Source organism: Aptenodytes patagonicus, chromosome 2 (genome assembly GCF_965638725.1).
Source record: "Aptenodytes patagonicus chromosome 2, bAptPat1.pri.cur, whole genome shotgun sequence".
Taxonomy (NCBI): Eukaryota; Metazoa; Chordata; class Aves; order Sphenisciformes; family Spheniscidae; genus Aptenodytes; species Aptenodytes patagonicus.
Window position 1 is genome coordinate 140944514 of NC_134950.1, and position 14628 is coordinate 140959141.

At 37.8% G+C, this 14628-nt stretch overlaps 1 protein-coding gene across 1 annotated transcript in view; it reads left to right on the top strand.

Moving 5' to 3' along the window:
* The window catches only part of VWDE (von Willebrand factor D and EGF domains), a 40276-nt gene that overhangs the window by 20143 nt on the left and 5505 nt on the right, over positions 1-14628 (top strand). Inside the window, exons 12-24 of the mRNA XM_076332343.1 lie at positions 194-1188; positions 2396-2532; positions 5468-5623; positions 6235-6339; positions 6693-6807; positions 8721-8971; positions 9089-9308; positions 9873-10010; positions 10609-10671; positions 12219-12899; positions 13232-13327; positions 13410-13505; positions 14013-14108. Of these exons, the coding sequence (XP_076188458.1) occupies positions 194-1188; positions 2396-2532; positions 5468-5623; positions 6235-6339; positions 6693-6807; positions 8721-8971; positions 9089-9308; positions 9873-10010; positions 10609-10671; positions 12219-12899; positions 13232-13327; positions 13410-13505; positions 14013-14108 (3149 nt within the window). The remainder of the gene's footprint in view (positions 1-193; positions 1189-2395; positions 2533-5467; positions 5624-6234; positions 6340-6692; positions 6808-8720; positions 8972-9088; positions 9309-9872; positions 10011-10608; positions 10672-12218; positions 12900-13231; positions 13328-13409; positions 13506-14012; positions 14109-14628) is intronic.

The following is a 14628-nucleotide window of genomic DNA, read 5'->3' on the forward strand; positions in this document are numbered from 1 at the left end:
CTCAATTCTTGTATTATAAGTTACTCTCATGGTTTTGTGATTTTAACTGGTCTTTAAATATAGCTGTATGCTGCAGATTCTGTGATCTATGCTGTAGAAGTATGAAACAACAAAAAGCAAAACAAATGTTAATACTTTACTAAAACAATGAAAATAGTTCAGATACAGTTTTAGCTTTTTCTTTCTTCTCTAGAATTTCACCAGGAGATAGCTTGTTTGACAAGACACCCGCTTCTTTAACATCTTCTAGAAAAATAGTCTTCTGTGACTGCGCACTTGAAGATGCTGGACTATATCGATCCATGAATAAACTAGAGACAGTTTCTCAGTCAGAACTTCCTCTGTCTTGTAAAGAAGGTGCAAATGGTAGATTTCTTTCTTTGATACCAGGACTGGATGTCACTGCTGAGTATCTCGGTCCTGTTGATCTTGTCAGAGGCTTAAAGAAACGTTCGTCTGCACTTGAAATGGATTCTTCTACACTTCTGCAGAGGGAGGATAATCAAACCAAACTTCACAAACTTCACAAAACGTCACTACTAAACACACGTGTCTCTGCAACCTCAGTGGGAAATACTGGCGTAGAAAGAGAAGGAACTTCAAGCTCAGACGCCAGAAGAAATTCTCACCATTACAGTAGTCATCTTCACAAAAGTCAATCCGTTACAAGTAGGGGGAAGCGCCAAAATTATTATGAATACCATCCAGTATTTCTATTCCAAAGTCTTAGCCAAACAGACTTAGCGGGATATAGTTATTTTTTCCCAGAGGACCACGCCACTGACACAGACCAGAAGTTTCTTCCTTCTTGGCCCACACCTTCTGGCCTCACCGAGTCTAGCGCTTTGTTACTATGCCAGCAGGCAATAGCTAATTCCAGTATAGGAAGATCTTGTGGTGGCCTTCTTGGCCAGCGAATAGAGCATGCGATCAGTATGTGTGTTAAAGATTTGCTGCTGAAAGATGACCTCGGTTGGGCAGAAGCTTTCTTAGCTCTTCTAGAGAATGAATGTGAGAAAAGAGTTTTAGAAGAAAGAAATTACAACCGACAGGAACTTGAAGGGTCGGTTGAGAGCCTGCTTATTGCATTAAAGTGTCCCAGTCTCTGCAGTGGTAATGGGGAATGTACAGAATGGGGCTGTGCATGTTTTCAAGGCTACAGCTCATATGACTGCAGCGTACTGTCTGGTAAGTGGGGGAAAAAAATAAGATTTACTTAAATAACGTTCTCAATGTTTGTGCAACATACATTTATTTTGCTGCCTTTCTCTCCTGCTTTTGTACGCTGACAAGGGTTCCCTACAGTGGCCCTGTTCGCTATCCAGCAATTTAGTTCCAGTTTAATACAGCCATAGTTATTTTCTATTCAGCCTTCTTGTTTCCGAAGGGCAAAACATGGGCTTAGTTTCTGGTATGTCAGATTTTAAAAATTTGCCACTCGGTGAGTTTGCAATCCAGAGTATTGCCCCAAGAGATTAGCAATGTTTCCACACGCTGTCTTCTTCAGGGAAGATCTGCCACATCCATCCATTCCCTAATTTTTTATAGTCTATGTGATCCTGTTTATTAACTGTAAGTGGGATGTTTTTCTCTTTGGTGATGTTACATCTCTGTAAGCTAACTGTTAGATGTAGTGGGAGCAGAATTGATGGCAAAGAAAAAAAGCTACAGCAAATAGAGCTGGACAGGGTTGGGGTTTTTTTCAGTAAATAAGACATTCCCTAAAAATTCAGTTAAGCAGGTACACTGGAAAAATGTGAAAAGTACTAGAAAAGTCAAAACCCTTTCAAAACAAAACCTGTTAATATTTTGTTTGGCAATGGTGGTTTTGTTTTAGCAACCTATTTAAAAGCAAATAGAGAAAGGTAAGAGAATAATAAAAAGAAGTATTTTATTCCTCTTGAAGTCAAATAAACTGGTTTCGCTTCATAAAAACTATTTTTAAGTGTTCCAATCTTTGTCAGTTTTTTTCCTGAAATAACTTCCACCTGAGATGTTTTTGTTTAGCCTTTAAACAAAAAATTCCCATTATAAATTATTGCATAACTGTAACCTTTCCCGTTCCTATTACTAGGGCCTGAGTTTCATTTAGATTTTATTCTGCAAGTGTAATGTAAAGAACCATGGATGAGAAAGCAAAACACATTCACAAGTGTTTGTTATTAGATTAATATTTTCTCTGCTTCATAATATTCAAGTTCCAAGAGAAGACAAAAGCCTAGCTTTAAAGTTAAGATTCATTTTAACAATAAAAAATGTTTCTGTTTTGCCTTTCTTCACCTGGGTCCAGTTTACATAGTTTTCTTAGTTGGGTAGAGAAATAAACATTGCTTAATGTAAATGCATACGAATGAGTCAATATACTGACATTCATTGTCTAATCTCTACTTCGAAGACCAGGCTCCAGAAATTACAGAGCTGGAGAATGCTGGGCTGTGTGATATTCGACAGTATGACTGCACATCAGTGAGAGCTTTCGGACATGGCTTCAGGGAGTCATTGACTCTGAAATGTGAAATTATCAAATTACAGGTAGGTCTCCCTGAATAGTAACAATTACATTTTAAACTTCTCGGAGAACGAGGGAAAAAATGTCTAACATATTATTCATTGATGTGGGTACAACCCAATGCTTTAGTAGAAGCTAAAAGCAAAGGCACTCAGCACTTTGCAGCGGACACTCAAGTCTTTGCAAGATTGCCATTTCCTCCATGATAAGAGACATACAAAACATAATGGGAACGTTCAGCAGCCAAGAGGGAGAAAACAGCATACGGCAGCTATCCATCAGAAAAGGGCAAGGGCAGCCCTATTAGTAACAACCAGTACATCGTTGTTCGGGTTTTTTAAGTGCTTATGGAGAGGAATTGAAGTACCACTTCTTTGAAAAAGGACAGCAAGTTTAAAGACATTACTAGATTTCTGTCTCAAATCTAATGCTTGAAATAGCCCTTTTATAAACATAATAAATCTGTTATGAAAAGAGAGAGGCATTTTTGATGTGTTGTCCATTTCCCTGGGGTAGAATACCACATGATACATGACCATAATGATACATGTCAGCTCTATACCCCAGGTTTGAACAGGAGATTAAAAATGTTGCACTGTAAACTAAGAGGAATCTGTATAGAGAGACTGTTGTTACTCAGACCTAGAATTTGCTCAAGGCAAATTTACAAGCAGTTTACAAGTGTTAGCCTGGAATAAACAATTGGCAATTACAAGTTTTTATGTCATGTTAGACACGAGAATAAAAAAAAGCTTCAAAGTAAAACTGGGTTTCATTGATGTGGTGGTAGTGGTGGTGGGGGAGATGGCGAAAGGGGAACCATTCAATGGGAAAATTTTGTTCTTGAGACAAAAGTTTTCCTTAGTTAGTTCCAGCCGATGCTAAAATTATTTTGACAGATTAAGCAATGCTGGCTATAGATTTTTCTTAAACACAACATGTATCCACTCATCTGCAAGTTGGCTTGAAATTATAAAGTTGAGAGTAAGTTTACACTCCATTAGGTTAAAAGACTTTTAGACCAAGCTCACAGTGAGACAATTATTGGGAGTTCACTTATCACAGTTTGAAATGTCTCAGTTTTAACTCATGGCAAGATATTCTGATACAACACTCGTTGTGGTGGTGTATTTGGCTCCCAACTACAAAAATTTTCTATTTAACCACTTTTATCGATGATCTTCACACTGATAAGAGCCAGGTTAGAAAATGAACACTACTGCTGTTATCTGCAGTTAAGGAGGAAGCTGAGATTTTTTTCCTTGAAAATACAAAAGAAAGGATGTTTGGGGTTTTTTTGTTTTGTTTAGTTTTGTTTGTTTAGTTTTCAGGGGGGAGAAGTAGTGACTTTGCGCAAATGTCAGCGGACTTGCAACAGTATAGAACTCTACGTATTTTGAGATTAAACTTAAAAGATCAAAATTCCATAGAAGAGGCATTTTGGCAGAATTTAGAGCTAATACAGACTGAATTTCTTATTTTTTATAACTTCACTTTTGAAAGGTTAAGTCAAATCCATTGTCCATGGGCTGTCCTACCATATTAGGAAGGATGTAGGTCTTGTGCATGATGCTAAAAGAGGTGATTCAGAGAATTCTGTATTGAAGTACCTCACAGGTGCAGGACTACTGCACATCTTTTGATAGAGGTTTGGGTAGGACATGGCCAAGGAACCTATGATTACACAAATCCAGAATTTGCTAAGATTTTTGTAAAGGATGAGAGTGTGTTTAACCTCCCCAAAACAAAAGTACAGTTTTAGTTCCTTCTTATTTACGTTGAACTGCAGAAGTAAGTTTTTCTATGAACCTAACGAGCCAGAATGCTAGTAGATCTGAAGGTTTTTTAATTGGTTTTTGAAAGGTTAATATGTTTCTGAAAAAATTATCTGAACTTGCCTCCAGCTAATAACAAAAGGTTTCTGGAGAAATAGACTGCATCACATTTCAAAGGTTATGGTACTAAATGCACTCAAAATGACATATTTAGAAATATTTAGCTGTTACACTTTTACTCACCCTTGCTGTGAATTCCTTAACTGAGTATAGGGTGAAAGAAAAACAAAATGTTTGCTTGGAACAAAAATAGCTCATATATCTTTTCAGCAAAATTTTTTATTTTTCTGTTATTTTTTCTGTTTGTTTAAAAGAAAAAAAAAATGCAAGGCCTTATCAGCAGATGACTCCCCATGTCAGGATTGGGATTGAATAAATGTCTCGATTGACTCCAGTAACTGAAAAAATGTGCCAGCTCAGTAAAACCTAGTCAAGCTCAAAATTATTTTGATCTTGCTGTTCTTTTGATTCTCAGTCTGTCTGGATTCTCACTTCCATCTAACTTTATTTTCAGTATGCTTATCCCTGCTTCCACACTAATACTTCAGTCAAATAGTATTATCATCCCTATTGTTACCCTGAACTCTCAGGATAAATCCTTGGATGACTTGTCCTCACTGCAGTTTAGAAGAAAAGTCTACAGGGTTAATGGTGTAGTCCATTGGCTTGTGCAAGGGCTTAATGGCTAACTGCCAGTATTCCCCTAGCACCCAGAATGATACCTAAGCCCTGCCAAAAACCTCATCTGTTCCTTCGACTAAAGCTTGTCCTCTCATGGGAGCAGAGATGGAGAGGGATAGAGGCACTTATACATCAGATCAGTGCTGTTAGAGGATCACCCACTGCTTAACCCTCCCATTATGCTCCAGCTGGAAGAACTGTTTGTCATTGGCAATGCAGTGCTGAAGGGCCGTGTGGCAGGCAAGACGCCTTTTCTTCCACAGTAGCAGGCTTAGGTAGAAATCTGTGTGTGCAAATAATACCGTTTAATATTTCCCACTGCATTCTAATCCAGAGACATTAGACTTGTTCACACACTGTGCAATACATGTTTTTTTTCTCTGATAAAAATATTTTCATAATGTATTTCACTGAAAAACAGGTTTTCTGTCTTAACATTTAGTATAGTGATAGACGATGGATTCCCGGAGAACCTCTAACTATGCCAGCTGCCTTCCAAAATGCCAGGACTGTCGACTGCCAGTTACCAAATGATGGCCAGCAGTCTGATGTCATGGATCTGGTTGATGATAAACCCATTGCCAGGTGGCAAATAAAGGTACTTGCAGAAATTTCAAATATTCACTTACAGATATTCCTATTAAGATGAAAATATATGACATAGATATCCTTTTTTTAATGGTACTAAAGGTGGAACTCAGCTTGCTTAGCTTGGGGTCTCAGTTTCATCGCCTAAGCTTAAGTGTTGAGTGCCATTAGGGAGTATTCTCCTGCAAGGGGACTGGTAGATATGGCCTAGGACCTACGGAGACACACCTTCTTCAAGAGTAGAAGTTAAAGGCCAGGTGGTTACCCTAGAGCATTTCAAATGACATCAGACACATTTATGGGAAAATTGAGTTGAGCCCAGACTACATGTACGAATCCCTGTGTGAGGTAGATATCTGAGCTCTCATACAGATTGAGTCAATAAGGTCAATAGAGCCTACACACTATTCAATTTACCCTAAAGTAGACACCTACATGTGGTTGGTCAAATATCTGCCTAGACTTATTGGCAGGATTGATTAGATTTCTGATGACTATTATGAGCGTTTAAAAAGCTAAATGTAGGTGTCTATCAATGAGTTGAAGCTCATGCTAGCAGTTCACACTGGCGATATGTTGATGCCTGTATGGGTTAATCCATTTTCACTGTTCATCTTGCAGATTTCTAATGATGGATTCATTTATAGCAACTCTAAAACAATGATACTATATGATGGAGCCTGTCAGACATGTGAACCACAAGAATCTGGGTTATGTACGTTGAAGGTATGTATTTCATTACTCTCTGTTTATTATGAAAATATGTATCTTTTCAGGCAGAAAAAAATCTAGAAAAATCAGCAGAATGTACCCAGGAATTTTGCATGCACAGAAGTGATAAGCACAGAAAGAGAAGCAGGGATGAGGCAATTTTGAATTAAAAAAATCAAATCAAAAGCACTTCATATAATTACCAAATAAAACCAAATGTGCTGTCAGTTGTTTAGATTTAAAAACAACCTTAGTTGTTTAGTGGAAGTGCAGAATAGGTTAGATTTTATTTGACACTTTACAAATTCATCCAGATTTACTGTTTGATAACCAAAAGTTAATGAATCACATTGTCATTTCTCTAAAAGGAGAAAACATGCAACATAGATGGACTCTGTTACGGTGAAGGTGACACAAATCCAACCAGCCCTTGCTTACTCTGCAGACCTGACATATCAAAGTTAACTTGGTCAGTTGTTGACAGTAAGTTCTAAATAGTTTTTTTTTTTAATAGCAAGAAGTTGAAAATCTACTAAGTTTTTAAATTTATGGAAATAGTGAAGTTTTAAGTTTAACTAGTTAAGTGTTTCATTTAAAGCTTAGTACCCACTACTTTAGCTTGTAATTTGATCTTGGTTTTCATCAGACATTTCTCCTAATTTCTGAAAATGGTATTTTGTTTTCCAGACCATATATGTAAAAGTCAGGCTTTTTTTTTTTCTTCTTGCCCTGCCCCCCCCCCCCCCCCCCAATAGCCATTACAAATAACTAATGAAAATTAACAACTCTCAGCCCAATTGGCACTTTGAAGTCTTTTGATATTTGGCACAGCTACATCCACAAATGTTTGTCTTCAACATTTAGGAATAAAAGGTATTTTCCAACAAATGACTCTGATACCAAACAAGAGGAGAACACAAACTGAATTAAATGGCATGTCATATTTATTAGCCACTTAATATTTGGACGTAATCCACATCAATGGCGTAGATACATGGCCTAAACAAATACTTGAAAGTATATACTTCAGTCCGGTTAGGAACCACACTACGAAAAGACGACCCAAGTCTAGATTCTTCATTTTCCTTCTCCATAGCAGAAAGTTCTAGCCTAGAAGTTGTAGCTCTTTTGGCTCAGATCTTAGTCTTTGGATATACAAACCATATTGGTCCCTTCACCAAGTGGGACGTCTCTTGGGGCTTTACTAGTAGCCATCCAGCTTGCCCCATCAACCCAAGTCCATAACATCTCAAATACAAGCATTCCATCGGTGTTTTCATGGGTGAATGTGCTGGCAAGACTCTGCCTGGATTGGGAAGGGTCCTGTATGAGTGGGACTTCTGGTGCCTGTCTTGCTGAATATTTTTCTAGTTCAAACTTGTACTGAAAGCCAAGGTAGCTATACCTATTCCAAAAGAATGAAACCTCAATGAAATGAAACTCATCCAGCAGTCAGGAAGTCAAGGGATTTCCATGTTACAGCCACAGACTGAAATTCAATATTGCCAAAGTCAGAAATGGGTGAAGAATGTAAACCAGAGGCAATTCCCCAAAACCAAGGAGCACAACCTCTTCTCCAGAGTGGATGACATTAGGAACAGGGTGTCAGAATCTAACTGCTGAGACACTGATTACAGCTTCTTCTCCCTTCATGGTTTCTGCCACAGTGGGTGGATTCGTGCTTGGAGCGGTTCACTTCACTGTAACCCAAAACTTAGCAATCTTAATCACCTTCCTGTGTCCCAGCTTCAAAACCTACACTCTCCCCAGGGCTTCTGCTTCTCTCTTTCACAGAACTTGTCCTGCTGCTGGGGTTTTGTTTGTTTGTTTTCACCTGGTGTCTCTAGAAATCTAGTTATTCCTGCCAAATAGGTTAGAGCTCAACAGTGCAGGCATCTAAATAGACTAAGACCAGTGAGTAAGTTGTGTGGTTGAAATCCTTCAGGATCCTAGGAACAATGAGTGAATAACTTATTCCGTCACCTCATGCTCAGTTTTGCCAAGATAGTTACTGCAGCCCGTTCCCAAATATTGTTAAACAATGTCTATTCATTTGTTAAAGGAAACACCAACCACCTCTGAGTTTTATGGCTTCCTGTACTTCCATCTGCAAACTATCTCTGCATAGTTAAAATACAGTGGTTAAATTTCGATAAATTCTGAGTTCTTGATTCACTGCATCTTTACAAGCTCTTGCATAGTATAAGTAATTTCTTGGTTATGTTGTTACAGTTACAGTGAAAATATCTAGTGTTTTTCCTGTGCCATTCAAATGACATTAGGATTTAGGAGAAATAATTGTATGTGACTTCCTTAATAGAAAGATATACTCCTTTTAGTCTTTATAAGTATATTGCAATTTTGCTTAAAAGAGGAAAATATCTCCTTTGTTACAGACAACCAGCCTCCAGTGCTTGAAACTTTTCAGGGTATGCTACAGACTTTTTATGGAGAAGATTTTGTGTATCAGTTTTTGGCTTCAGATCCAGAGGGCTCTGCTATTCATTTCACATTGGATTCTGGTCCAGAAGGTGCCAGTCTTTCCCCATCAGGTCTCCTTCTGTGGAAAGCTGTGTCAATGAATCTCCAAAAATTAACGTTTTCTTTGACAGATGACTGCAATGCAAAGACTAAGGTAGAAATAGAGGTAATGAATATTACAGTAAAATGACACCTACTAGTAAGATTTTTAAGATATCTAATTACAAAACTCATTGCTAGTTCATTAAAAAAAGAAAACTGTCTTATTGGGCATGTCTTGTAGGTCAGTGTAAAATCGTGTGATTGCCTAAATAATGGCTCATGTGTGACAAACGTTAATTTCCCACCTGGAAGTGGAAGATATCTTTGTGTGTGTGTGGCTGGATTTGAAGGTGATCTCTGTCAAGTGAATACTGATGACTGTAAACTTAACCAGTGTGGTATTGGCAGATGTGTGGATGGAATAAACAGCTATTACTGTGAATGTCCACCTGAACTTCAAGGTAAATTGCTACTTTATTTACACACATTTATAACGTTTAGTGATAAATAGGAGTTTCTAATTTTATGTTTACAATTTTTTTTAAAAATTTTTGACTGTAAATAGCTTACTGTTAGAGTATGAAGAAATTTTATGGTCTTGTGCTATATACTTTAAGATTTTTCTTGCATGAATACAATGGTTGTTTATATTATGAGAGAAAATTTCCATTGTTTTCCTCTGCAGAGGTAAACTCAGCAACATGATGAAACATAGGAGTGATGAGTTTGGTTACAGTGTGATTCCTCCTATGCTTGCAGATAAACATGTAGTCCCCACAGCCCATCTTCTCCATATTCCCGCAATAAGCAAGATACTTGATATAAGATGAAAAGATGAAAAAATGTGAATAGCAAACCTAGTCAGCTGTACTTGTTAGATGTACTGAAATACTTTGTTGCACTTGATAGATGCCCTTTTAGTCTGTCAGCACCTGCATACATTCCGCTTTTATCTTTTATAAACACACTGTCAAAGTCTAGTGACACCATATTATTAAAAAAAAAAAAAATGTATTTCAATGCAGGTAAAAATTGTCAAGATGATGTAGATGAATGTGTATCCAGCCCTTGCTTCCCTGGAGTATTTTGCTTCAATACTTTTGGTTCTTACTATTGTGGTCCATGCCCAAGTAATCTGCAAGGAGATGGGAAGTCATGTTACGGTAAAATTATTTGGTTTTCAGAAGAATGCTATTATCTTACTGTCATTCAGATAAAATATCTTTGGTTGTGCTTCATGTTCCTAACAGTAACTTAGAACTCTTTTCAGTAGTCAGCAGAACAGGACTGTGTCTCTGACTGTTGATGGCTGGGACAGAGTCTCAGCTGATGACAACATCAGACTGCACTGGGTCACATAGCTGTAAAACACTTTGTCAGGTGACTAGAAAAAATAGATACAAAATACCCCAATTCTTTTATATCAAAGTAGAATACAATGAAATGTATTTTCTTCTGCATTATTTTCATAATATGAGCAATTATTGACAAAATATTTTTCTATTAGATTGCTTAACATAGAACTATTTACCCAAATCAAGGCACTTGCCAAATAAGGTGCCCAAACATTTATTTACAATGCAGTTACTGAATAACTTGTATTTTTAAAATACTCTACTGAAAACTTTTAAGATACAATTTTTACTTTTTATCATCTTTCTGAATTTTGAGTTATTTGTATGTACTAAAACTTTAACTCTAATTTATTTGCAGTTGAAACAAAAGTAACTACTAATGTGCCTTCACATCTTTTGTTTTTAGAAAGCTTTGAAGACACTAATGTTGAAAGAAAGGATTCCAGAGGAGAAATTGGAGGGAATAAAGGTGATTTTTTCATGAAGAAAATGGAATTTCTGATTCACATACTGATAAGAATATAGCTGGCAAATAAAGGTTCTAGTCAGATTTATGTTATTCGCTTTAATTTTTCAGTTTGACTCAATTTAATTCATTACTGGGGTTGTATTCTGATCTGAAAAATGAGACTGAAATGTCAATATCAACAAATCCCTTAGGTCAGTCAAGTCATTTTATTGACAGGGTGATGTATGACATTCTTACTGTTGCCTTTTGTTTTTGTGACCAACCACTGACATAAAACAGGTAACATGGGGATAGGGACATCTGTTATGAGATAAGCAGAAGTTTATAGCATTATGTTGAATGACATTTTCCTACTTTAACTCAAAGGAAAGGTGAAGGATATGGCAAGTGAATGTCTTAATTCCAAAACTCCGTAAACGCTGTTGCTGGCATTTCCAGCTCTGTGCCTGCTGGGGCTTTCTTTGCAGGAAATTCTCGTGTGTCTTTCCTCTTTATCTCTGAATTGTTAGTGGGGGAGGAGGAGAACTCTCTCACTCCACTGCCAGTACTGGATAATTCTTCATCAGCTGCAAAATGGTTTGCTTTTCAGCAGTGGGAGATAGCAGTCTGTAATAAGATTCAGTAAAGTTTAACCTTTTGTAGACCATTTTCTAGTACTGTTCTAAATGGGGTTAGGGACAGAGCTTAAGTTAGGTTGGATAATCTCCTCCAGTTTCATTCCTCCTCTGCCCCATAATGCTAAAAGCCCATATAAGGCATTCCACCATTCTGGGATTACAGTGCCATACTCCTTTCCACAACCCACCAGACCACCTGCTTTTCCTGGGCAGAATACAAAGAACTTTTCATTCACTTTGCAATCCTTTCAACGAGGAGGCTGAGTCAGTCTCTGTTGTTTATAAAACACATGAAACATCCCACTAATAAAACCTATGCAGAAACTTTAAGAAAGTTGATTTAAAAAGTTTGGAGACTAAAACATGGTAATACTCTTGCTACAAGGTGGTGGATTATTCACCTAAAATACTGTCCATAGTGCATCAGTAAGTATAAGCATGTACGTACTTGTGATTAAATACCTGCTTCTAGGCTCTAGGTTTATTACTAGCACTTAGACACACTGGTGAACCATAAGCAGTATCTTTTCTTTAAACTCTGTTTCAGTTATCTAGTTGGATGCAGTATAAGGAGCTGGTGATTTGCTCTGACAGTAAAGCTGTTTATTGACCCAGTATGGGAAAATCTCTGCTGTCTGCCTCATATATATGGTGCTTTCTCCTTATCTTCCAGCCAAGAAAAGGCCATGGCGAGGGTGGGAAAGGATGTAGCCAGAATACCTTGATCTTCTCCAATTCTGCTAATTAGGAGTTAGGTTCTACTGCATACATATATTCTGATGTAGCATATGGAGAGACTTCCTGAAGCACAGAATGAATGGGCTGTACGTTTTTCTGTTCAGAAGACATTCCCCACGCTCAGAAGGAAAAAAAAAAAGCCTCATAATATTCCTGTACTTTCCCCCCCCCTTTCTTTCTAACATGCTGTAGGTTTTCAACAGTCATCCTTTGAGAAGATTTTAAGCATCTCAAGCTATATTCCCAGATCTACAGATGTCCCCGAGAGATTTATTTCTACAGAAATTGTCAGTAGCAGCACTCCACCAGCCTCCACAGTAAAAACAATCACCGCTTGGAAGTCACTTAATTCTCAGAGAAGTGGTTCTGTACAATCTGCTGTTACTGGAAACATTGCTCATGCTGGCAGCACCATCAGTGGTCACCTTGCTAACATGGAAGAGAGTTCTTCAGTACATGCTGTGATGACTGCCTCTTCAAGGAGCCATGCTGTATCACCTGAGAAGAAAACAAGGGCGCAAGTTGAGGCCTACAGCTATTTTGAGACCAGCAGGAAGACTTCTCCTAGCAGCAGAACAAGTATAAGCAAAGGGCTTTCTTTGCCAAGCAAAGTATTCAAAGGTGGAAATGCTCACAGAGTTCAGCACCTATTAGCCAAGCATAAAGCCAGTCCTTTACCCTTTGTCCTTGTTGAAGTCACTGTCGCACCAAAAATGTTTCCTGAAGAACTGAGTGAAATAGTGATTCCTAAAGCAGTAACCTGTACTGATTTACCCTGTTTTCCTGGTGTACCTTGTGAGCCAAGTCGGGATGGAAGCGTCAGGTGCGGTCGTTGTCCTTATGGTTATTACGGAGATGGCTTCACTTGCAGAGGTATTACAAATAACTGCACTAAATGCTTTGCAGAAAAGAATCTTGTGACATCTTTATAACTTGAAAGTACATTGTTAACTGTGTGATCAGTGAAATGCAGAGAGTATTGAATTTTCTCATTTTCATTATTAATATTGGCATAGCCTACAGGCTTTTAGTTGTATGGATGCACTTAAAAATATTTTTCTGATGTGTCTCAGGCTCCCTACTTACAGGCAGGGACCTAATGGATTCTGTGTAGTCTGTTCATTATGTTAGGCAAGACACAGTTGTGCTGAAATGCCACTTTGATTTTCCTTATTCCTGTCTTTGTTTTCTTCATTGCCTTTCAGCAAGATGTAGACAAACATGTGGCAAAAATATGGAGTGTGTGGCACCCAATACTTGCAAATGCAAGCCTGGTTATGCTGGTTATAACTGTCAGGCTGGTGAGTATGGCATTTTGATTTAGCCTGTGGTAACTCATATCCACAACTTAATGATTTGAAGGTCACTTGATTTTTTGCGCAGCTGTATGCAGACCTGATTGCAAAAACCATGGGAAGTGCATTAAGCCCAATGTCTGTGAATGTCTACCAGGATACAGTGGCTCCACTTGTGAGGAAGGTAAATAGAATATATTTTGCTTTTGAATCCATAAATATCTTCCATGACTGTTCGTTCTGATAGCAAAGAGGTGTCTTCGTTTTACTTTTACTTTAACAGAACTCTTTGAGTAACATGTTGTTATATACCCTACTTTTTTTTATATACACTGTAAATGTTGCTTGTGATTTGATATTCCTAAATTTAGCTTTCACAGTAAGTAGAGGAGTTCACCAGTGAATGTAGATGCCTCTAAGCTAAACAATCCCGAAGATTGGGAAGTCCTGTCTGGAAATTGTCTCAGATTTCTTTTCTTCAGGGTGACCACCACTGTTGGACTCTGTGTATTCTGTTGGAATCAAGTTCTTGTTACTTATTCTTGTCAAAAGGCATTGCGTATGTCTCCTTATTTTATTTCCAGGTCTTTGCTCATTGTCAATTATTAACATTTCTCTTTTTCTAAAGCATAACCAATCCATGCATCTTTTTAGAGGTGGTTTCTTGAACAACATAATTCTGTATCTGCAGCACATTGTAAACCACCCTGTCAAAATGGAGGCACATGCTTGGCCAGAAATCTCTGCACCTGCCCATACGGTTTTGTGGGACCAAGATGTGATACAAGTAAGCAAAAAGGCATAAGGGAAGAATACGGAACATTTCTCCTGTTCTTCAGTACAGGAAGACATATCTTCTTAATATGTCCTTACAGCTTTTTAACTTCTATCACTTTAAATTGGTTAGATGCTGGGGTACATTCAGAAGTTGGTATCAGTGAATGGTGGGTCAGAAAAACAGGGATACAGGAAAACTGAAACCAGGACATGTTTATATATCATTCACCTGAATGTGCCACTGCATTATTGACCCGGAATTGAGAAATTCCTTTGTTTGTCTCCTCCTCAAATCCCAGGACTCTTCATTCTCAGTTTTTCTTGTTCTAGTTTCAATTGTGACACAAAAAAAATTGCTGTTCTTTGTTAAGCAGTACTAAAGAGAATGAGATGTTGTCCTGAAGAATTGATTAATGGTTTTCCACAGCCATGATATTTTAATGTCTTTGCTTGTTAGTCTTGTGTCACTCTATGCATGCAGCTGCACTTGCTGAAGTGACGGAGGACACTTGAGTGAACTTTCTTGGAGT